We start from the raw sequence: 25,593 nt of genomic DNA, 5'->3' as shown, positions 1-25,593 counted from the left end.
AAATCCTTGTTCCATTTCTGGCAAGCTATATAATCTTGGGCAAGAATCTTAATCCCTCATCTTCTACTTCTTCTCTAACTGGGGATACACTTACAGGATTGTTAACTGACATAAAGTGCCTAGAACAGTATCAGGCACAAAATACATGCCCCGTTCCCTACCCTCTGAATCAAAAGGCTGATTTGTCCTTCCATATTTAAGAATGTGGCCCTTGAAAGCAAAAGACCTTCAGTGGACTTCTTAGTGGCACAGATTCTGAAAATAACTTGAATGAAAACCAGAGGCACCTGGGTCCTTGGTGAGAAGACAGAAGTAAAGTCTCATTGAGAGACAAGGTTTTTCAGAGATACCTGGGTAGTATTTATCAGCTTTAAGTGGGCAATCCCTACATTCCTAGGTTTCCACAAAGCCTAAGAGAAGAAACATTACAAATTTTACATAAATCCAAAATTTGTAAAACAGAGGTGAATTTTTGCTTTCAAACATATATTTATGTAAGGGTGTAGATATGTATTTAAACACAAAATTATCCTGTCTATTCCCCTTTCATATTAAATTTTGAGTAGCTGAATATGTATCCTGAATTATCTTCAGGGGATAATTCCCATACCACATAGATGGTAGGCTGTATAAGCCAGAGAAGAGGAAAGGTAAACTATGGTACATTTTATAAACGTTCAATACTCAGTAAGACAGGTAAATACAGAAATAGGACTGTTATTAAAACAGAAACTCAGAACTTAACAGAGCAGAACACTTTAGGTGAATGGGTCAAGGTCCATTCTGAAGAACTCTCTGTTCTCCCAAACAACCTGGCAAAGGTCAAACCAGATCTAAAACAGGAAAAAAAGGGGATTGAGAGGAACCTCAAGAGTCAACTATCCTAAAACCCTAAAATACTGATTCAGAGGCACTTAAAGTTTCAAAATCACCAGTGGGCTTTTTAACACATCGACTGCCATACTAGGAAAAACAAATTTTCCCTGGGGCTACAGTGTTTTATTAAAACCAAACAATCCTTTCTATTTTTTTTTTATTGTTTTCTCTGTGTGAGTTATATGCAATACAATTCACATTTTTAGAATTAAATTGTCAATATTAATTGTAACAATAAGAACATCAACAAGTAAGATTTTCATGAACCAACTGCAGGGTTTTGCTTCACATGGTCCCGAACTCTAAACTAGCCTGAGTTAAATACAACTCATATGGCAGTCAAGGTGTTAAAACAAAGATTCCCTAGGTCCTTACCCTCAGAGATTCTGGCTTAGTAAATGTAGAATGGAGTCCAGAAATGTGCATTTTAAGCAGCTTCAAAGTGATTCCATCATAAGTAGACTGGGAACCAACACTTTGCAAAACACTGACTTTCACACATATTGTCTTGTGTGAGTGAAATCATTACAAATTATGTCCAGAATCACTAACATAGAAACTATCAGTTCAACAGTGGCAAAATCAGGCCATTTCAACATAAGAAAAACATAATTTACACTCTCTATTGTTTGTGTGAGGGGGGAGAGAGAGAGAGAAAGAGAGAGGGAAGGAAGGAAAGAAGAAAGAGGGGAAGATAGAGGAGATAAGAAGGGGAGGAGAGGGAGGGAGGAAAGAAAGATAAAACATTCTTTCTTGTACATTATATTCTCAATCATCCAAATTTGAGATTAAATCTAATTTTGTAAATAGGTAGAAAACAAAAATGTTTTTGATCACACTGGGTATTATAAACTATGGCAAGAATAAGGGCTGCCCTCTTTATTTGGAGATTTGGAAGACAAGGGAACTTACATCAAGCTTATTTATCTACCAAGAACCCTGGAGTATTTTCTCAAGATTCTACTTGATAGCTGACAATCTGAATATCCTTATTTTACAGAAAAGAAACTAAAACTGAGAAGTTTGTTGAATTGCTGAAGGTCTCATGGTGATTTGGCAACTACTAATTGCAGTGACTGGCCTAACTGTTGTGTATCATGCATACTAAATTGCTGTATTTATGGCGTCAGGATCCATGGGCTCTGGCAGGCCCACCTGAGTTGGAAGTTTCAGCGTATTGACCATGACCCAATATTGGTTAGGCTAATATCTTTGAACACTGACACCTGAACACATATTACACTTGAATAAAATTCAAATGTTGGTGAGATTTTCAAAATCTGACTCCAGTATTATGTGGCTAGTACAGTCATATGTTGGTACTAGGTTTTCAAGACAATAGAATTCCATAAATGTTTAAGCATATTATATACTCAATGCCAATGACCCATGGGGAAACATATCTGTGTGTCAACTGTACTCAAGTTCTTTTTTTTTTTTTTTCTTAATAAAAAGCCTTCATGTACTCAAGTTCTTAACTGGGTTATTGTGAAATATAAACTTGAAACTAAAAATGATTTCCTAATCTATTATGAACCTTATCCAACAGAACTTTCTGTGATGATGAAAATATTCTACACCTGCACTGTTCAATATGGTAACTACTAGCCACATATAGCTACTTAGCACTTGAAATGTGACTTGGACGATGAAAGAGCTAAATTTTAAATTAAATTTAATTTAATTTAAATTCAGATTTTCTATATTTTGCCACAGAACAATCCAAACCTATTTATTTCTCTAGTACTTTGCACTGTGCCTGCCACATACTTGGTACTCAACAAATATTTTTAGTTGAACACATAAATGGAAAGATAGTGTGTTTGGAGTATTATATATGCAAAGAAACAATATGTATTCCACATTGGTATTATCAGAAACCCTTAAGAAATTACTTTGATTTCGGTTACCTTTTCAGAAACAAGATAACTTTGTTGACTTTGGCAAAAGCAAACAATTACTGCAGAAGTTTATGGCCATCATCTTAAATAATAGGTGGAAGTTGTGTTTTAAAATCCTATCTCACACATAGTAAAATTCTCTTAACCAAAATTCTACCAAGATTTAATTCTATCTAAAAGCTTTCTGCATTTTCTATTTCAGCCTGCTGATATGCAGAACACTGGTAAGATGGCTTACTGATCTTTGGCAATTTTCTAAGGCAAAGAGACATTACTTTTTTTTTTTTTTTTTCTTGAGACAGTCTCACTCTGTTGCCTGGGCTAGCTAGAATGCCATGGTGTCAGCCTAGCTCACAGCAATCTCAAACTCCTGGGCTCAAGCAATCCTCCTGCCTCAGCCTCCCGAGCAGCTGGGACTACAGGCATGTGCCACCATGCCTGGCTAATTTAATTAATTAATTAATTAATATATATATATATATATATATTTTTAGTTGTCCAGCTAATTTCTTTCTATTTTTTTTAGTAGAGATGGGGTCTCATTCTTGCTCAGGCTGGTCTCAAACTCCTGAGCTCAAACGATCCGCCTGCCTTGGCCTCCCAGATTACAGGTGTGAGCCACCATACCTGGCCAAGACATTACTTTTCATCATATATAAGTGATAAAATAACTATCCTAGCTAGACATAAGATTATGAACTAAGTTCAATGTCTGACTTTTTGCATTCTTATTCCAACCCAATTAATTTATTAATATGTGGATAAACATTCCCTCATGAAAAGCACACAGGAGGTACAAAAGAATCCAAGTGACCTATTAGAATCATTACCAATGCAATTACTACCTTGTGTTAAATCATGAAAAATTTGCCCTATGGGATCAGATAAGGTGGTAGCTTCATCAGAATCACACTGAGCTTCTATCCTGAGATGGGACACTAAAGGACTAATTAATGCTCAAATTCCAGCCAAACTCTGGCTGTAGACAAACAAAATAAAAAATTTTTAAAAAATCATGAAAAATTATACAATCACTGAATATGGTTGAACTATGGTTCAACTTACGATTTCTCAACTTTATAATGGCGCAAAAGTGATATGCACTCAGTAGAAACCGTACTTCAAATTTTGCATTTTAGTTCAAAAAATTTTATGGTAACTTTATCAAATAGGCTTTGTATTAAATGATTTTGCCCAACTGTAGGCTAATGTAAGTGTTCTGAGCACATTTACGGTAGGCTAGGCTAAGCTATGATGTTTGATAGGTAGGTGTATTAAATACAATTTTCATTTATGATATTTTCAACTTAAGACAAGCATTGGGATGTAACCCCTTTATAGGTTGAGGAGCATCTATAATTGGAAAAATTTCAACTACATGTGAATCTGCCAAGAGAGAAATTTTAAAATGCTATAAGTGGAAATTTTTCTAAGTGTTCTTTACTTATTTTTGACAATTTCCATCCCTGTATTTATGGCAGATACAAATTGAAAACCAATTTAAAATCATTTAATGAACATTCTAGGCAGCCTTGTCCAACAGAACTTTCTGTGATGATGAAAATATTCTACACCTGCACTGTTCAATATGGTAACTACTAGCCACATATAGCTACTTAGCACTTGAAATGTGACTTGGATGATCAAAGAACTGAATTTTAAATTTTATTTAATTTAAATGAATTTAAATTTAGATTTTAATGGCCACATGAGTATAATAGCTATTGAATCAAACAGCATGGCTGTAGGATATCATACTAGCCAAAAGCACTACTGAGCATAAATGTTTAAGCAGCTGAAGAAATTAAAATGACTTTGGTCTTAAATCATAATTAAAATAACCTCTAATGTTAAAAATCTAAGTACCGTGTTTCCCCAAAAACAAGACCTACCCATAAAATAAGTCCTAGCAGGATTTCTAAGTATTTGCACAATATAAGCCCTACCCTCAAAATAAGACCTAAGTGATGGGCATAGCTATGCAGCGTATCTGTACAACCCATGTATTTCATCGCGGAGCAGTAAAGAAGATGAGCAGCTCTTCTCGTCTGCCCCATGAGAGCTCTATTGCTCGACATGAGAGATTGGGGCCCATGGTTCTAAAGGAAACAAAGTTGCAAGAAATTCAGGATAGAATTTGGGGTTTGGAGAGTTATGATGATGTTCCAGAAGAAGACGACTTAACTATATTTGAATAAATATAGATTGTTGTACTGTACTTAAAAAAAAAAAACATATCCCCTGAAAATAAGCCCTAGGGTGTCTTCTTGAGGAAAAATAAATATAAGACCCTGTCTTATTTTCGGGGAAACACGGTATCAATTATTATACAATCTTATCTATATAATATTGTAATGTTTTACACATCTTTTGTTGTAGCACTTTTTTATCAAAAAGAATATTGTTTAGTTATTATTAATATTATCATGTGCCAATGTATAGTAATGCAAGCTCTTTGTGTGTTCAGTGAAGGAACACAGTGGACTCTGCATTAAGGTCTATATTCCCTTCCTTTTTTTTATTAGCAAAGCCACTGACCAGGTGGCAATCTTTTAAAAAATGACTGGAGCAATAGGTTTAAGAGGTAAGAAGAGGCATTTTATAAAGGAATTATGGGGACATAAACTTACCATGACCATTTTCCTTTGTTCATATAGCTTCTGTAATTGGTAGGACTTTTCCTCTGCTTTGATGTAACCTTTCTTCACATCATCGACAGCCTGTCACCAAAACAAAAGTAGGGAAGAAGGGAATGTAAAAAGCATTATCAAGTACATTTTTGAAAAAAATAAAGAGACACAGATGCATTTTCAGAAAAACTTATCCACTTGGACCACCATCATCATCACCAGTGAATTCTGCCACATGGGTATATTTATTGGAATAACTAGCATTTAAAGAGTATCTGCCACGTGCTCAAGGATTGCTCTAAGTATATGTGAGGGATTTGGTTTCTTGTGTCAAGAGACTGAAATTCTGGTTAATTTATACATGTGAAAACAAGAGAACACTGAAAGACAGTGTATAATAGTTAAAGGTAACAATGAAATAGCAAAAATGTACAGTATAGACAGTAAATGATATATATATAGTCATAATAGGAACACTTACTCCTAATTACAGTTAGCAGGGAAACCTTGGGTGCACCCCCAAAGGATATACTGAGTAACAGAAACTATAGGCTAAAGTCCGGAAACAGGAGTGGGTTTGAGCTTAAATACATTCAGGAAACAGACTTGCCTGATTTCAACAAAGGGTACATGTTAGGAGACAATGAAAGATAATGCTGAATAGGTAGGCTAACAACAGATTATGAAGGATCCGAAAAGCAGGCACAGGAATTTAGACTTAAGGAAATAGACAGTAGGGAGCTAAAATAAGCAATAAAAAACTGCTTCTTTTTTAAAAGAAAGATTGATTTGTGTCTGAGTATCAAATGAGTTAAACTGAGGAGAGAATGAAATAAGGAAGATCAATGATGTTGTGATACTTAAGATAGAAATCATTTTCAAGAGTCTTTTAAGGGAAAATAGGTAACAGAATGAGTTCAGGATTGCATTCAAGAGACTAATTCAACTTCGAGCTCTGCCACGTACCAATGTGCACTTGGGTAAGTCACTTAAACCCTCTCAGAGTCTATAAAACTGGAATAATACTCATCTCATAGACGGACAGTAAAATGAGAATAAATGATGTTAAGAGTTTTATAAAGTTATTAATATCACAGTTATGAGTATCATTTAGCTATTAAATTCTTCTAAGAACCATACAAGGATAGGAATATCCTTCCAGGAACTGACTAATGGAGATTGTGCCAGTTTCTCCCCAATCCTGGCCATTCGAGTGAGGGCTCTGTTAGGCACACAGAATTATATTCGCAGAGGGGATGTTCAGTAAGAACTGCCACACAGTGTCAACATCCTGTAGAACCTAAACACTTCACTATTTATCACCAAAAAAAAGGTGCTGCTCCAGGACAAAAGCTGGGGGAGATGTAGAGAGGAGAAATAAACAAATACTGGTCTATCCAGTTTCCAATGTAACTTACAGCATTAGTTAGCTAAGGGACAAGGCTTTAACATTCTTTTTCTGATCAAATAAAAACACTGTTTCACTGTTTTGTGTTTATCCCAAATATCTAGAACAGTGTCTGACTCATAACAGTACTTAAATATTTGTGAACACTTCCCCAGGACAGAGGTGGGTCAGAGTGATTATTTACTCCAGCAATTCTAAGTGAGCTCTTTTTCATGTGAGGCAGTAAAAATGTTATCACCTCTTTCATTTCTTTTTCTTTTTTTTTTTTTTTGAGACAGAGTCTCACTCTGTTGCCCAGGCTAGAGTGCCTAGCTCACAACAACCTCAAACTCCTGGGCTCAGGCTATCCTACTGTCTCAGCCTCCTGAGTAGCTGGGACTACAGGCATGTGCCACCATGCCCAGCTTTTATATATATATATATGTTTTATATATATATATATATATATATATATATATATATGTTTTAGTTGGCCAATTAATTTTCTTTCTATTTTTAGTAGAGACAGGGTCTCGCTCTTGCTCAGGCTGGTTTCGGACTCCCGACCTCGAGCCATCCACAATCCACCCACCTCAGCCTCCCAGAGTGCTAGGATTACAGGCGTGAGCCACTGCGCCCAGCTCACCTCTTTCGTTTCTAATCAAGATCATATTGCTTGACTACCCCTGAGTGGAAAACATAAATATCCCCACACTAGATTCCTTTATTCCTTAAACTGTTTATTTTAAAGTAAAAGATGTACATAGTTTAAAAAACAGGCCAGGCGCAGTGGCTCACGCCTGTAATCCTAGCACTCTGGGAGGCTGAGGTGGGCGGATCGTTTGAGTTCAGGAGTTCAAAACCAACCTGAGCAAGAGCAAGACCCTGTCTCTACTATTAATAGAAAGAAATTAATTGGCCAACTAATATATATAGAAAAAATTAGCCGGGCATGGTGGCACATGCCTATAGTCCCAGCTACTCAGGAGGCTGAGGCAGGAGGATTGCTTGAGCCCAGGAGTTTGAGGTTGCTGTGAGCTAGACCGACGCCATGGCACTCACTCTAGCCTGGGCAACAAAGTGAGACTCTGTCTCAAAAAAAAAAAAGAAATTACAAAGGAAAAGACAGATAAATAGTATTACATAAAATGTTAAAACTTCTCTAAAAACAAACTCAATAACACTAAGATAAAAATAATGGAATACAATAAACATAAAAATGACAGAGAAAGATTTAAAAGTTTAAGAGTCAAAATACACCAATAGTTTACATAACAAAAACACAATGGATAACTAACAATATCTTATTCATAAGAAAAACACACACAAAAAAGTGATATCACAAATGTTCAGACAGCATCATTTATAATCACAGACTCAAATAATACCCTGGCACTAGCTGGGTGTGGTGGCACATGCCTATGGGCCTAGCTACTCAGGAGACTGAGTCAGGAAGATAGCTTGAGCCCAGGATTTTAAGGCCAGCTTGGGCAACACAACAAGATCCCATCTCAAACACACACACACACACACACACACACACACACACACACACGGAACTAATTAGAGGGAATGATTAAACAACATATAGTAGTATTCAGTCATAAATTATATATAAAAGAACTGTGTGAAAAAGCAGGAAAAAAAACTGTATCTACATTAGGATTATAACTATGTAAAAATTACGCATTCATATAAAGACCTAATGCCAAATATAAATACTTGTAGGGAAAGTTCATAAAAGAAGACTTCCAGGCAGGGATGACAGACTAAAAACAAATATCTATTAATATTCTTACTTCCTCCTAAAACCCCACTAAAGTGTCAGTAAAAAAAAAAAAAATGCCCAAGATCGGCAAGAATGCAAGAAAACAATCAAAAGTTTGTAATCTAGAACACAGATATATGGGTAAAAACTTGGAAAACCTGAAAAAATTGATTTCTAAACTGGTAGCAGGGAAAGTGAAGAAACACTTCAATTTATACCACAAAATTCCCCAAAACCCAGGAATTGGTAGCACCAGGTAATAATCTATGAGAGAGGTGGTAGGATATGGCTAAAGTAAGGAAGACTGGCTGAAAGCCTGTTTAAGAAACAATAAAATTCTCAGATCCTCTCCTTTATTCCCCGCAGCCAGATCACTGCCCTCCCCATTGCCAGCAGCAGACTGCAGATTTAGTTTCTCTGCGGTGAAACTCATAGGCAACAGGATGTACTCACATGCTAAACTCCTAAGCAGCTATGCAGGCTCTCAATCTTAAATTTGGGCAGATAACTATGTTAGAGGAATGTCTGTAACATGAACATCAGAGACCAAAAAAAAAAAAAAAGAAAACAATAAAAGGAGGGATAAAACAGAGAAGAAAACTTCAAAATTAAAAAATACTATTTTTAATATCCTCAGAAAGTTAAAAAATATTATAACAAGAACAGAATACTATATAAAAAAGGATATTCAGGCCGGGCGCTGTGGCTCACGCCTGTAATCCTAGCTCTTGGGAGGCCGAGGCGGGCGGATTGCTCAAGGTCAGGAGTTCAAAACCAGCCTGAGCAAGAGCAAGACCCCGTCTCTACTATAAACAGAAAGAAATTAATTGGCCAACTGATATATATATATAAAAAATTAGCCGGGCATAGTGGCACATGCCTGTAGTCCCAGCTACTCGGGAGGCTGAGGCAGAAGGATCACTCGAGTCCAGGAGTTTGAGGTTGCTGTGAGCTAGGCTGACGCCACGGCACTCACTCTAACCTGGACAACAAAGTGAGACTCTGTCTCAAAAAAAAAAAAAAAAAAAAAAAAGGATATTCAGAGAACTAAAGAAGTCTTTAGAAATTAAAAATATAATAGCACACATTAAAAACTCAATAGACAAACTAGAAGATAAATGAGTAAGTTTTATAGAAAATAGAGCAAGAAGACAAAGAAATCAAAAATGTGACAGAGAAGATAAGAAGATGACAAAGGGGAGACCAAAAAAATTCCATATAGGAACAGTAGGAGTTCCAAAAGGAAAGAACAGAAAATGAAAGAGAAGAAATTACCAATTTAATAATCTAAGAAAATCTGCCAGATCAGAAAGACACAAATTTCCCACAGAAGGCCCAACACAATACATGAAAATAGATCCACAGCTAGGCACACGATGCTGAAATTTGAGATTAATGGAAACGAAAAGATCTCATAAGCTTCTGGAAGAAAAAAAGATCATATAAAATGGTACAGAAATAAGAATGGCTTTGGACTTCCTAACAGCAACACTGGAAGCTGAAAGATAATTCTTTACAATTTCTGAAGGAAAAGAATTTTCAACTTAGAGTTAGTTCTATACCCAATTCTAGTATCAATCAAATGTGAGGTAGAATAAAGGCATCTTCAGACATTCAAGATTTTCAACTTAGAGTTAGTTCTATACTCAATTCTAGTATCAATCAAATGTGAGGTAGAATAAAGGCATCTTCAGACATTCAAGATTTTAAGATGTTGACCTCCCATGTACTCTTTTTCTCAAAAAGCTCTTGGTTCCCAGACCTATGCAGAAAAAAAAAAAAAAATAAGAAAGGAAGAAGGAAGAGAGCAAGCAAGCAAGCAGCTCTGAGACTGTATCTACCAAACTAAGGGAGTAAAGCAAAAAAAAGAGACACGTACTCAACAATGGAAATAGGACATCCCACACCAGCGATGGTGGCGGTAAAGGGCATCCCAGAATGACTGCTGTGTGCCAGAGTAGAGGGCCACCAGTTCAGACTGGAGTAGGTGAAAAGGCTCCACAAGAGATTTCTTCAGGAGGTGGAAATTCATGAAATACCTGATGGGTCTGAATTGAATGTCTTTAGAAGAGATTTAGACAACCGGTAAAAAGTATGGATGGAGCTAAATTAATTATATGTACACAGAAAATTAAGTAAAGGAAAAAGGAGAGCAATAATTAGCTGAGGAAACTCAAAATGTTATAAAGGAAGTGAAAAGTAAAGATAATATTTATTACATGACGGCTGTAAATTTCATTATTTACAATCCTAATAATATAGACATTGAATACTGACCTAACAAATAGTATAATTTAACTATGTTAAGGGGTTGGGAGAGATTTAAAAAAGCATGGGCATATGATGGGCATGGGGGAGGAAAGAAAGCTAGTGTCTCATCTTTAATAGACGGAAATTAATCTGAATAATTAAGTAGAAGCCATATAACCAAGTTATACTAAAGACATAAAAGTAAATACTAAACAAAATAAAATACAATTTAAAAAAAGCTTAATGAGGTGAAAGTGATTGCCTATATGAGTGAGATGAGGTTAAGTGGGGCAACTACTATTTTTCATAATCAGTTGTGTCGAACTATTTGAGGCTTTAAACTATATATGTAAGGCCAGCCCCTAATCCCAGCGCCCTGGGAAGCTGAGGCAGGAGAACTGCTTGAGGCCAAGAACTCAACACCAGCCCGCCTGCCTGTAGTCCCAGCTATTCTGGAGGGATTGCTTGAGCCCAGGAACACAAGGCTGCAGTGAGCTATGATCACACCACTACATTCCAGCCTGGGTGACAGAGCCAGACTCTGTCTCGAAAGAATAAATAAGTAAATAAATAAAATAAAATATGCATGGATAATATTGATGAAAATTTTTTGAGCAGGCATATAGCCACAGTGCTCATTTTTTTTTTCTGATTTTTTTTTTATTTCGGCATATTATGGGGGTACAGATTTTAAAGTTTCAATAAATGCCCTTCCCCCCCTCCCCCCACAAGTCTGAGTCTCCAGCATGACCATTCCCCAGATGGTGCACCTATCACTCGTTATGTATGTATATACCCGCCCCCCCTCCCCCCCTCCCCAATACTCTATTATTGTAGTACCTATGTGTCCACTTAGGTGCTACTCAGTTAATACCAGTTTGCTGGAGAATATATCTGGTGCTTGTTTTTCCATTCTTGGGATACTTCACTTAGTAATATGGGTTCCAGCTCTAACCAGGAAAATATAAGATGTGCTATATCACCATTGTTTCTTAGAGCTGAATAGTACTCCATGGTATACATATACCACATTTTATTAATCCATTCTTGAATTGATGGGCACTTGGGCTGTTTCCACAGCCTTGCGATTATGAATTGTGCTACTATGAACATTCGAGTGCAGGTGTCTTTTTTGTAGAGTGTCATTGGATCATTTGGGTAGATGCCCAGCAATGGGATTGCTGGATCAAATGGTAGATTCACTTGTATCGCTTTAAGGTATCTCCATATTGCTTTCCACAGAGGTTGAACTAGTTTGCAGTCCCACCAGCAGTGTAGGAGTGCTCCTCTCTCTCCACATCCACGCCAGCATTTGTTATTTGGAGACTTTTTGATAAAGGCCATTCTCACTGGAGTTAAGTGATATCTCATTGTAGTTTTGATTTGCATTTCCCTGATTAGAGATGTTGAGCATTTTTTCATATGTTTGTTGGCCATTCTTCTGTCTTCTTTAGAAAAGTTTCTGTTCAAGTCCTTTGCCCACTTTTTAATAGGGTTATTTGATTTTTTCTTGCTGATTTTCGTGACTTCTAAGTATATTCTAGTTATCAGCCCTTTATCGGATACGTAGGATGCAAATATTTTCTCCCATTCTGTAGGTTGTCTGTTTACTTTCATGACTGTTTCTTTGGCTGTGCAGAAGCTTTGTAGTTTCATCATGTCCCATTTATTTATTTTTGTTGCTGCTTTGATTGCCTTTGGGGATTTCTTCATAAACTCTTTGCCTAGGCCGATGTCTAGGAGAGTGTTTCCAACATTTTCCTCTAGAATTCTAATGGTTTCACACCTGAGATTTAAGTCTGTTATCCAACGTGAGTTGATTTTTGTGAGAGGTGAAAGGTGTGGGTCCTGTTTTAACCTTCTACAAGTGGCTATCCAGTTTTCCCAGCACCATTTATTGAAAAGGGATTCTTTTCCCCAGCGTATGTTTTTGTCTACTTTGTCAAAGATTAGATGGCTATATGAGGATGGTTTTATATCAGGATTCTCACATCTGTTCCACTGGTCAATAATCCTATTTTTGTGCCAATACCAGATTGTTTTAATTACTACAGCTTTGTAGTATAGTTTGATATCTGGCATATTAATGCCTCCCAATTTGTTTTTATGCCTAGAATCCACAATGCTCATTTTTTCTGTTGTTTAAAAAAATGAGAATATTTTTTAAACTGCAGGATATCTTTACCTCTAATGCTTATTTATCTTTTGGGAAATGGGATAGAACATTTTACAAACGTAACTCAGACTTGGGGCAAAGCAGTTTATCCAAGGATTCACACAGAATTGGCAAACTACCAACTGTATTCAAACAGAAAAAGAAATCAGGCCTTTCAGGAAGATTGATTCACCCACCTGATGAAAGAAATAGGTAACAGCAAGGTCATTGTCATTTAAGAGGATTTCTTCTTCTGTTGTAAAAAGCCACTTTCGAATGGTCAAACAGGTGCCTGGCACAGCTGATGTATAATTCTGAACGTAGAGTTTATGAGGAAATTCATTAGGGGCCAGCTTGCGTACTGAAGAAAAGACAAAACAAAGAAAACTGAAGTAAAAAGATATATAAGAAATTTCCCTAGTATAAACTATGTAAGGCAGATCAAGGAGGATAGGTTATCATTAACCAGAACATTGCTCAAATCCATCAAGGAACTCTGCCTTGAGAGCACAAAAGAGCCACTTGTCTAGGCAAATCTAACTCTTCCAGCCATGACTATGGATGGCCAAGTCTCCAGCTGACTGAAACCTATCATTTGAATGACAGCTTGCTATTGTTTGGATATTTGGCCCCTCCAAATCTCATGCTGAAATTTGATCCCTAATGTTAGAGGTGGGGCCTAGTGGGAGGTATTTGAGTCCTGTAGGCAGATTCCTCATAAATAGATTAATGACCTCCCAGGGGAGGTGGAGGGTTCTAAGTTAAGTTCTCACACTATTAGTTCTGAGGGGAGCTGGTTGTTAAAAAGAGCCTGGCACCTCCTCCTTCTCTCTTGCCATGGGGTCTCTGCTCATGCCATGAGTGGAAGCAGCCTGAGGCCCTCGCCAGATGCCCAATCTTGAGGCTTCAGGCCAGCAGAGTCACAAGCCAAATAAACCTATTTTCTTTATAAATTACTCTGCCTCAGGTATTCCTTCATAGCTATAGAAAACAGACTAAGACACAGATCCTTCAGTTAACATGATGACTCTGCAGACAGTGGACCAATTCCAAATTCAGTTACTTTGATCCATTAACTAATAAGTTATAGCTGATGTCCACTGAACATCTTTAAAGCAAGCTTCTCCTATTACCCAACTACGGTGCATTCAGTCTCTCATGAGGCAATTCTCAATGAACTGCTCTTATTGTTAAGCGCTGAAAGGCTCTTCCCACCCCATCCCCCAAACCCTGAGGCATTCCTGAAAGTGAAAAATGTCTTCTGAGTGAGGTTACTTCCTCTTCCTAAGAGCTGCACAAGCAGGGTAAAACACCATTACTTTTAATTTCTATATTGCCTTTCTTTGGAAAGGCTTGAGTTTTCCTCTCTTGATGTTTACTTGTCTTTCTAACATGGCAAAGACAGATTTAGTATTTACCATTTTACAGAAAATGTAACTAAAGCTTAAAAAAGGGTTAGAATCCAAGTGTCCTGGTACCCTAGCAATCCTTTGTAACATAATTTACATCTGCCTAGTTAGGCTGTTGAGAGTTGGGAAGAAGAAAAAGAATAATGGGGAGATGGCTGCTTTGGGGTAATAAAAGTTATTCTACCTTGATCTGGGATGGCAAGGCAACCCAAATCGACCAAACTCTCCCTCTTTCTGGGATAAAGAAGGTCTGATCAACCAGTATTATCTATGTCATTTCTGGCGTTAGCCCTGTATAAATAGATATGATGTGGAAGACATTCATAAACTGTAGGAAATCTATGTCTTTCAGAACAAGCCCTTGGACACCCTTCCCTTTGTGGTCTCAATACAGCCAATGTGACCACCATCCCTAGCTTTTATAAAATGAAAGAGAAACTTCCTGTCACCACTAGGAAGAGGAACTCTATTCACATAGAAACTTAAATGTATGCAATAAAACAAAGGCTTTTAAGCAGTATGTCTCTTTTTAGCTTCTGAAAACAAAAAGTTATTCTTAAAAATCTTTACAAAAAGCATAAAAGTACACTAAAACAACATGTGGCTAAATAGAGAGCATCCCCTCTTTTGAAAGCTGTTTCATTGGAATATGTAAATTTTGAAACTCTAATCTAAAAGAATCTCATGAAAGTATCTGATTCAGTACCTATGAAAGAGGGAAAGGATCAGCAATGATCAGACACCTTTATGATCTGGGCTTGCTGGGATTTGGCTGGTCTGCTTGTTAGAGACAGACCTGATGATTAGGATCTCCCTTTGTCCTCAAGCTCTTCTCTAGATGGTTTCAGACTGACAGTATTAGAATAAAATATCTTCAAACAAAACTTAATATTAGCCACTGGCACTTACCAAAGGAATGATTGATCACTTCAAATAAGGCAAAGTAATTCACGGTCGTACTGTCCATGCCAACCTTTGCTGCAATTGCCTAAGGTGCAAACAGGATAGATTGGTTTCAGGAAAACTAAATCAGATAATGTTAGGAGAAAAGACAGGTATATGTAAGTGGAGGGGGAAGAAGAGAGAGGTCCCGCCATCTTGGCTTCACAAAAATTAAATTCATCTTCCATAGCTATCCTTCATTGTATGTATGAGTATATGCAAACATGCAAACACATGTATGAAGGAAAAGGAAGAAAATACCGTATTTGATCCACGAGCTATGATCTTTAAAGTTGAGTTTCTCCCTTTTAATATGAGCTGATAGTAGTCTCTCATTAAATACTAGCTTTCCTCTCTAACATACGACTTAATTCCATAAACGTTTTATTTTAAACACCACTAATAAGAAATGTGCTTGATAGGACAGATCTTAAGAAAAGAAATTCTTAAATATCCAGTTCCACACATTCAGCCTAAACACACAATATCTATATCTTTGATTCTCGAGCTTAAAATACTCTGTTATCCAGGTTTCACAAATTATTATTATTATTATTATTTTTTGAGACAGAGTCCCACTTTGTTGCCCAGGCTAGAGTGAGTGCCATGGCGTCAGCCTAGCTCACAGCAACCCCAAACTCCTGGGCTCAAGCAATCCTGCTGCCTCAGCCTCCCAAGTAGCTGGGACTACAGGCATGCACCACCATGCCCGGCTAATTTTTTCTATATGTATTAGTTGGCCAATTAATTTCTTTCTATTTATAGTAGAGACGGGGGTCTCACTCTTGCTCAGGCTGGTTTCGAACTCCTGACCTCGAGCAATCCGCCCGCCTCAGCCTCCCAGACTGCTAGGATTACAGGCGTGAGCCACCGCGCCTCACAAATTATTTTTGTTTATTTTCCAGATGATCCATGTCCCAGGCTGGGATCATCAGGCACCTCCATTTCCTAAGAATTATCATACCACCATCAATATCCACATGAAAATAGCAAAATGTGGGGACAACAGAGGCATGGCATATTAAATAAGGATAAGTCATTCTCTCTAGGAACTAAGGTCTAACATAGCATGATAAATAAAAAAGAAATTGAAAGACTCTATGTGCAAATAAATGAAAATTGCAATTACACACAAACAACAAAGCACAAAGCAAAAAATACAAACTATAACAAAATTCCTTTTCAAAATCAATCCTAATATAAACAAGGTATTAATTGAATAAGATAAAACTGTTAAATATTGGTACCTTGATAAACCAAATATAATTATATCCCATCTTCCTGTATCTGCTCACATATAAGGCCTAGGTTCATCCCTGTAGGAACTGGAGATTTTAAGTGTTCTTAATTACCATTCTATACTGCACTGGATAGAAACTGCAATGCTCTCAAGGTTAGAAAATGGCTTATAGCTAGAATTCTCAGTAACAGGGTAGGACAGAGGAGTATAAAAAGCCTCAGCCTAACAAATGGGCAACAAACATGAAAAAATGCTCAAAATCACTAATCAGCAGGGAAATGCAAATTAAACCACAATGAGATATCACCCTACCCCCGTCAGAATGGCTATTATTAAAAAGTCAAAAAACAGGCTGCGCGTGGTGGCTCACGCCTGTAATCCTAGCACTCTGGGAGACCAAGGTGGGTGGATTGCTTGAGGTCAGGAGTTGCAAATCAGCCTGAGCAAGAGTGAGACCCCATCTCTACTATAAATATAAAGAAATTAATTGGCCAACTAATATATATATAGAAAAAATTAGCCGGGCATGATGGCACATGCCTGTAGTCCCAGCTACTCGGGAGGCTGAGGCAGCAAGATTGCTTGAGCCCAGGAGTTTGAGGTTGCTGTGAGCTAGGCTGACACCATGGCACTCACTCTAGCTTGGGCAACAAATCGAGACTCTGTCTCAAAATAAATAAATAATTTAAAAAGTCAAAAAACAATAGATGCCAGTGTGAATGCAGAGAGAAAGAAATGCTTACACACTGTTGGAACTGCGAATTAGTACAACCTGTATGGAAAACAGTATGGAGATTACGCAAAGAAATAAATACACACCTACCATTCACCCATAATCTCACTGCTGGGTATCTATCCATAGGAAAAGAAGTCATTTTATCAAAAGGAGACCTGTACTTGAATGTTTATTGCAGCACCATTCAAAATCACAAAGATATGGAATTAACCTAAGTGCCCATCAATTCATGAGTGGAGTAAGAAAAGGATATATATATACACCATGGAGTGCTATTCAGCCATAAAAAAGAATGAATTAATGTCTTTTGCAGCAATTTAGATGGAACTGGAGACCATTTTCCTAAGTGAAGTATCTCAGGAATGGAAAAACAAACACCACATGTACTCTCTAATAATTTGGAACTAATTGATGGGCACACATGGGCACAGGGAGAAGTAAAAGTCACTGGAAATCAAGAAGAGGAGAGGGGGATGGAGGGGAGGGGTAAAAACCTACCTAACGGGCACAATGAACACTATTCGGGTGGTGGGCACAATAATGGCCCTGATTTAAGCACTATAAAAGCTATCCATGTAACAAAAACATCTGTACCCCCTTTATATTTTGAAATTTTTAAAAAAAGCCTAAGCCTTGCTAGAGAAACATTGGAACAAAGCAAATAAAACAAAATATCAGCAAGCTGTAAAACTAGTGTTTTTCTTGCAATTTGTCCACTATTTGTATAATTTCAGAAATGCATTGGATCCTGCACATACCCTTTGCCATAGTATAGAGTAAATGAATAAACAGATGGAGGGCAGGCTTTTTAATGTTTGCTACAAAGGAGAAATAAGCATTAATCCCAGAAACTTCTTGTCTCCCTGAAAATTCTGATCAAGTTAGGATTAAAGGCCAATGAAAAGGCCTACAAGGAGTAATTATATCCAGTGCCCAGATCATGATCTTTAAATACTATCTCTCACTAAAAGGACATGACTCTGTGAACATATTCTTGATCTAGGGTAGGAAATACATAAAGATGCCCTGGGACATCTTGTTGTACCAAAAAGCAAGGATGAAACCATCCTTTTCTTGGGGTTGCGCTACTGTCCAATAAGCGCACAGTGAGGGCAGTACTGCTAATGCGAACACAACACGCCTGCATCAACTAGAGCTTTGCTTTGCCTTGGGGCAATTTGGGGAAAAAGAAAAACCTCTTTTCCATGATTAAAAAAAAGAAAATCAAGTATGCTAAAATGGCTAATAGCTACTTTATGCTGTTAGGTTGCATAAAAAGTGCATAGGAGCAGACATGAAGGAGCTTCCATTGGCCAAAGATGGAACAATCGGAGTATCAAAAGATAAATATGGTATTTATTGAATCACACTGAATCTAAAAACCCACATGATACTAAAAAATAAAATATAATAATTATCTCATTGTACATCACTGAAATCAACATGGGCACTAATTCTATACTCCAAAAATTGGCAATAAAAGGAAAGAAAGATTTATCCTCTCTTTTCTGCATACTGTATTTCATGATAACTAAATTAGCCTTAGTTGATAAGGAAAAGTTATTTTCAGAATAATTCTGGTTAATAAGTGTGAAGATGCACAACGAGTTGGGCAAAAGAAAAAAAAATAAGTGTGAAGAAATGAGAGAATTAGAAAATCAGTACTTTACAACCTTTAATGGATCATTGGTTAAAGCAAAAATCATCAATGGATACACTCATTTGATAAAAGATCAGTGGGGAACTTTACAATGTAGAGATCAGGTTTTCACCACTTAAATATACTGATTAATCTTAGTATCACTAAAGCTGGGACAAGCCCAGATACTGTGCACCTCCTGTGGAGAAGCAATGCAAATTATAAAGTGCCAATTATGAAGTATACTTATCAAAAAAGTAGAACTTGAATCTAATTAAGCCTCTAGAGCAAACTTCCATTTATAGAAGATATAGGGAGACAGAGGGACATATTAAATGATACTACAAAGAAACAAACAAATTCAGAATGTGGGACATTCTATAGAACACTGACCCAATTTCTGCAACAAAACAATGAAATGAAAAAAAAAGTTGAGGAGGAGAAGGGGGACTGCTCTACATCAAAACAAACATAAAAACTAAATGTGATAAAAGGACCTTGTTTAGATTCAGATTTTAACAAACCAACTGTAAAAATATATTTTGAGACAATTGGAAAAATTGGGGTATGGAGTAATCATTGGCTAATACCAAGGAAATAGCTCTAATTTTTTAGGTTTGATAATGGCATTGTGGTTATATAAGAAGAATGTTCGTATTTTTAGACACATACTTACTGAAGTTTATACAGATCCAATAACATGGGATTTGCTTTAAAATACTTAAACAAAGGCAAAGGAAAACAGGATACATGATACAAATGTGGCAAAATCTTGATAATTATTAAATATGAGTTATTAGTATATGGAGATTCGTTGCACTATTCTGTTTTCATGTATGTTATAAAGAGTTTTACACTTAAAAAAGGAGGGGTTAATCACAACTATTACAACCTAGGATATTTATTGCACCTTTCTTTCAAGGAGGGCAAAGTATTTTCACATTAATTATTATTAATAACAGTAGCTAACATTTAATAAACTTATGTGCTAGACATTCTAAGTATTTTATATGTATTAACTCATTTAATCTATCTTTCTTAGCTTCACACCATTCAATGTCAAGTCTACTTGTTCAAGTTTAACTTACCTGATATACTTGGTCTGTAGTACTATTCTTTTTAACCCTGACTGTAACTGTTGTTCCATCTGGTAATGCTACTCTCAGCTCTACATCGGACACACCGTTATAGTTCTGGGGGAAAAGACACAGAAAGAATTTACAACCCAGTATATCCTCACTCTTCCTGTTAACATGCTAGGTAAACAATAACCTAAACGTGTGATAAAGAGGAAGTGAGTTACAATGAAAAAAAGGGAAAAAGTCAATACATTTACAAGTCATGAAACTGACTTTAGGTTGCAGCAGAAGTTAACCTTTAAGAGGAACAACGAGGAGAGAAACATGTCGAAGCCAACGTGTTCACATTTCAAAACAGAAAACTTGTGTGAAGCAGTCTAGGTCAAACACAGATGAGATTTTTGGTTCACTTCCCTCTCCCCATTCAGAGCTCACAAATGTGAAGAGAAAACAAAGCAGTAATTTCAAAATGCTCTGGCATTAATGGTAAGGCATATAGATTGGCTCAAAGGGGATCATAAGGTCCTTTCTGAACCTTGAAATAATCAGGACATCTTTGAAATGAAAAATGGGTGAGACTCAGGCATTTAAGTTAGTCTGATGCCCAATTTTCTTCTAGCAAAGAATAAAAAAATTCTTATTCTTCTTGATTCAAAAGAAATCCTTTTTCTGCTTTCGATGATTAACACATTCCTCTAATGGATTTTTGACCTTGTAACTTTTATTAGACAGAAACCACTTTTTAGGAACAAGTCCAGGGAGGAGTGGGGGGCATGGGCAATATATGTAACCTTAACACTTGTACCCCCATAATACGCTAAAAAAAAAAAAGGAACGAGTCCATCTTAATTTATCACTTTTAAAAAAGTAGTATTCATTACCTAAAACCATTCAAAGCATAATAATAAGCCCTTGTCTGTAAAAAACTTATAATCTAGTTGGAAAAATAAGACATATGCATATAAAATAATTAGTGGATAACACACTAATTATTAAATATTCACTAATTAGCATTAAATATTCATTCTTCTATCCAATTAATATTTATTAAGCACCTACGGCACACGTGACAGGGTGGTAAGGCACTGGGAATGTAAAGATGATCAAGATTTAGCTCTTATCTACAGGTAGCTTACACTCTTATGAGTTAAAAATATAAAGTGAAAATCTGATTATATGCCTAAAAATTAGATATTGAGATAGCAATAGGTGATAAGGTGATAAATGAGTGGTACTGATTGTAAAAGTTCTTGGTAGAATAAAAAAATCGATAACCTGAGTTATCAGGGATGGCGTCAAAGGTAGACCTAGCACTAGGTCTTAAAAGATAGATATGCAGGATGCATATGAAAAAGAAGTAGAAAAAAATGTAGTCATCTGTAAAGTTTATGGCAATTCAACCCATAATGAATATCTTTCATTTATTTTCCCCCACAAGGAGCCAAGAGGAAAAAGTCACTAAAGGGGGTATTCATTCACCTACCTCGTCTGATTCTGACAGGAATTCCTGCATGATATCACTCTCACCAATGACTCGTATTGAACACACTGTAGAAAACAAAGATAGAATCTGGCATAAGGCCCTAAAATGAAGAATATTAAGTCAAAAATATATCAAGGTTTAAGTTTAAATCATCAGTAGGAGGCAATGATGAGGTAGTATGCCATGCCAGGCATATAAGACTTTAAGACACGACAAACATTCATCTAAATATAAGAGAAAAGTAATAGAAAATACAAAGATATGGCTTGCTAAATATTAAACATAGCCAGAAAAGAGAAATAAAAGTTCAGTAAATCTAGCTGGGCATGGTGTCGTGCATCTGTAGACCCAGCTACTTGAGAAGCTGCGGCAAGAGGATCCTTGACTTGAGCCTAGGAGTTAGAGACCAGCCTAGACAACATAGTGAGACCCTGTCTCTTTAAATAAATTAATTAATTAAAAAAGTTCAGTAAATCTAACTTTGCAGTCTTGTATGACCTATTAACAAGCTATAACAATAGAACACGGGAGAAAGAGAGAGTGGTAAGGAAATGTCCATCAGGAATAAACCAAATATAAAACTGAAATACAAAAGGAAAATATTGATTTGGCCTATGAACAGCCCATTCAGAGAACCATAAACATTTAAAGCCACTCTGGAAAAAAATGGATAGGTAATTAAGTATTAAGCTGAGCACATCATTTCACCTCACTGACTAGCTTTAAAACAACCACCAAAAAAAAGGAAGGAAGGAAAGCAGGCAGATAGGTAGCTACTCATCTAAAACTAAGAAAATTAATTTCTTGACACTCTCATGAGGATGCTAAATTACACTGATGATTTTACTTCATTTGATTAAAAAAAAAAATTGGACCCTTTCTCATTTCCCGAGGGCTATGTTCAGAGGCCAGTCCATGTTAGAAAGAGCTAAAAACAGATGAGGAAGTTCCACTACTTTCTATGGGAGAAATGGTTTTTCTTCAGGGATAAGGCTCCCTACCAAAGTTTTTTAAAAAATCAACTAGGTCAAGTAGTTCTTATACAAGGACACAAAATGACTAAATACCACATAAGACCATTATTCTATTAAACCAGTATTTTAAAGGAAAACCTATTGCACAGCTAGCAAATTCTATAATTCTGTAACTTAGTATGCTAAGGTCGCTTCTCTGAGCCACAAGATGAACTATTTTATTGAGGAGATCTATATTATTTCTGTTCCTTTCTAGATAAACAAATGTTTCAGCATCTACATCCATAGACTCCTAATGTATTGTTTGGAAGCTCGGAAATAACAAGTAAATTTCTATACTTCTACCTTTAGCCTGCTTCAAACAATAGAATTTTAGATTACTACAGCTCTGCAGACCTATCCATGGATACCTATAAAATGAATAAAGAGTTTTCATGTAGGATATGCCAGTAAGCCAAGAATCACTTTCATGAAAATGTCTTTAATATTCAGCATATTGATGAGTCTGTGTGAATGTGCTTGCTGGCAAATAATATAACCCTATAAATAAAGGTCCATGAAGGACCATCCAATGCATCAAAAACTAAATATTCATTTTTCTGTTGGTGTTAAGTACTCAATGAACCAATAAAACAGGCTACTGATCACTGTACTTGGCATTCCAATATTCTCTTCAAAGCTCAGATCATTCAACACTATAGTCAGAAACTTGATTTTCACTATTGAGTTTCAGGAAACGCAGCCATACAGTTTAGAAGTCGCATGTCTAGACCCTGTGTCTACTCAGGTTAGTAGAGTTTAATGGGTTGGCTTACCTTTTTCTAGATATTCTTCCAAACCCCGACGTCGGGTATCTAATTGTTGTTCTGATAATGAGAAGGGCCACTTTCCTGGAAGACGGGGAAATGTAAAGTTGGCAAATTCTCTCTTCAGGTTCTGGTGTAAGATAGCAAACTCCCGGTACCGCTTAGAACATAGCTGCCTCCCTGCCATGTAAACATTGTATACCTGGTGAGGGAGAAGAACAAAGAAAAGCCTACTTACTACAAATTAAATCACAGAATCATCTAAAGTCAGGCTTAGACTGATGATGGTAAGGTGTATTTTGCTAGGCACTTTAAGATGTACTTTTAACAAATATGCCAAAAGTCATATGCACAAAAAAGGGCTACCCTTCAAGAGGGGCATGATCTTGTTTTTGCTATTAAAATGATCTCTAACACGCTTTTAAATATCTTCAAAGGCAATTATCAGTTTTTTGGGGTTTTGTTTTGTTTTTACCAACTGCTTAGCCTTTGCAGCAATTATCAGTTTTTAAGGATAGATTTTATTTTCTGAAAGTTAAGTCATTTGAAGACAATGTGGTGAAAACAGTGAATGAACAAACAAGCAAATTTGGATGCAGATGAAAACCTAGGGTTGATTATAAAGCAATGTGACTGACATTTGTGTGTGGCCCAAACTGGTTCTAAAGTTAATTCCCAAGAAAAGAACTAAAAATGATTTAAGCAATAGCATTTTTGTTAGCAAGCAGATATGGTAAAAAGCAAAATAAAAGCCAAGACATTGATAATAACTTAATTCAAACTATATAGTCTCTGCCTTCTCCATCCCATCTCTCTGCTGCCCTGACCCCAAAAAGTTATCATATCCAACCATGTTTATCATTCCCTTGCTTTCATCTTATATATTATTTATAATATATATGTTATATATTATATATTTTTGCATTTATATATAATCCTTAAATTTTTTTATTTTTTATTTTAATTTTTAAGGATATTTTAGTTTTTGTAAAAATAGGGTATCATGCTGGATGAGACTTTTTAGAACATTTTCACTCAGTCTCATCCACAACATTATATATCTTTGTGGTTTATTCTGCTGCATATAGCACTTGGTTGTATGACTATATCATAGTTGTTTGTTTTTAATTTACTCTCTCATTGATAGGCATTTGGGTTGTTTCTGGGTTTTAGCTATTGTGAACAGTGCTGCTAGCAACATTTGTATACATGCCACCTGTTGTACAAGGAAAAGAGATTCTTCCTGAGAGTGGAACTGCAGGGTTATAAGACACGTGCATATCCAACCTCAGGAGATAATGCCAAAATGTAAGCTAAAGTGGTCACACTAATTTATTCTCTTATCAGCAATATTAAAAAGATTCTCTTTATTTTTGCCAACAGAATGGGTCTGAAAAGATTTCTTACTGTGGCCCTAATTTATATTTCCCTAATTACTAATGATGCTCAATATATCTTTATATATTTATTGGCCATGTGAGTCCTTAAAATACCTATTCATGTGTTTTGTCTACCCTTATATTGAGTTTTTTAGCTTTCTCATTGATTTGTAGCATTCTTTATAAATTTTTTTTTTCTTTGAGGATGGTCAAGAATCTTTATATGTTCTTGACAATCTTTTTCATTGGTGTATTATGAATATCTTCTCCCAGTGTGTCACTGGTCTTTTTACTTTATTTAAAAGTCTTCTAAATTTTAAAAAGTTTTTAGTTTTTAAAAAGTCCAATTTATCAATCTTTTTATAACCAACACTTTTTGTCTTTTTTTGTGGTTTTTTTTTAAGACAGAGTCTCACTCTGTCTCTCCAGCTAGAGTGTAGTGGCATCATCACAGCTCACTGCAACCTCAAACTCCTGAGCTCAAGCTATCCTCTCCAGAAGCTGGGACTACAGGTGCACAGCATCATGCCCAGCTAATTTTTTCTATTTTTAGTAGAGACAAGGTCTCCACTCTCACTCAGGCTGGTCTCAAGTGATCCTCCTGCCTAGGCCTCCCAGAGTGCTAGGACTATAGGCATGAGCCACTACACCTGGCCTTTTTGTGTCTTAAGAAACTTTTTTCTATCACCAAGCTCTAAAAGCTATTCACCAATATTTTCTACTAAGAGTTTTAATTTTTTTTTCTTTGCATTTAAGTCCTTAATCCATCTGGAATTGATTTCTCTACATAATATGTAGAGTTCCATTGGTATTTCTTTTAAAGCCAAGAATATTTAAAATCAACTTTTAATTGAATTCTCCCTAAACAAAAATATTCTGCTTTTACAGGATAATATGGGGACTTCCAAGTGGTCTGTAATTAACTTCCCTCTATAAACA

At 36.3% G+C, this 25,593-nt stretch overlaps 1 protein-coding gene and 1 non-coding gene across 6 annotated transcripts in view; one reads left to right on the top strand and one right to left on the bottom strand.

The window, feature by feature from the left end:
* SNX27 (sorting nexin 27) overlaps window positions 1-25,593 on the bottom strand; it is an 81,696-nt gene that overhangs the window by 10,609 nt on the left and 45,494 nt on the right. For 4 of the 5 annotated variants that reach the window (XM_076000127.1, XM_012767603.3, XM_012767602.3 and 1 more), the window contains 6 exons: window positions 23,285-23,477; window positions 21,496-21,560; window positions 20,022-20,126; window positions 15,286-15,364; window positions 13,165-13,328; window positions 5,408-5,497 (listed from right to left, as the gene is read on the bottom strand). In XM_076000127.1, coding sequence (XP_075856242.1) covers window positions 5,408-5,497; window positions 13,165-13,328; window positions 15,286-15,364; window positions 20,022-20,126; window positions 21,496-21,560; window positions 23,285-23,462 — 681 coding nt within the window. In that variant the 5' untranslated portion in view covers window positions 23,463-23,477. The remainder of the gene's footprint in view (window positions 1-5,407; window positions 5,498-13,164; window positions 13,329-15,285; window positions 15,365-20,021; window positions 20,127-21,495; window positions 21,561-23,284; window positions 23,478-25,593) is intronic. The other variant, XM_076000126.1, reaches the window with a different exon arrangement.
* Window positions 18,357-18,482, top strand: LOC142869881 (U4atac minor spliceosomal RNA). Its single transcript, XR_012918430.1, has one exon. It is a non-coding gene; the product is annotated as a U4atac minor spliceosomal RNA (small nuclear RNA).

This window comes from Microcebus murinus, chromosome 2, assembly GCF_040939455.1.
Source record: "Microcebus murinus isolate Inina chromosome 2, M.murinus_Inina_mat1.0, whole genome shotgun sequence".
Classification (NCBI taxonomy): domain Eukaryota; kingdom Metazoa; phylum Chordata; class Mammalia; order Primates; family Cheirogaleidae; genus Microcebus; species Microcebus murinus.
Note: the sequence above shows the minus strand (reverse complement) of the source record. Positions and strands in the feature narration are given on the sequence as shown.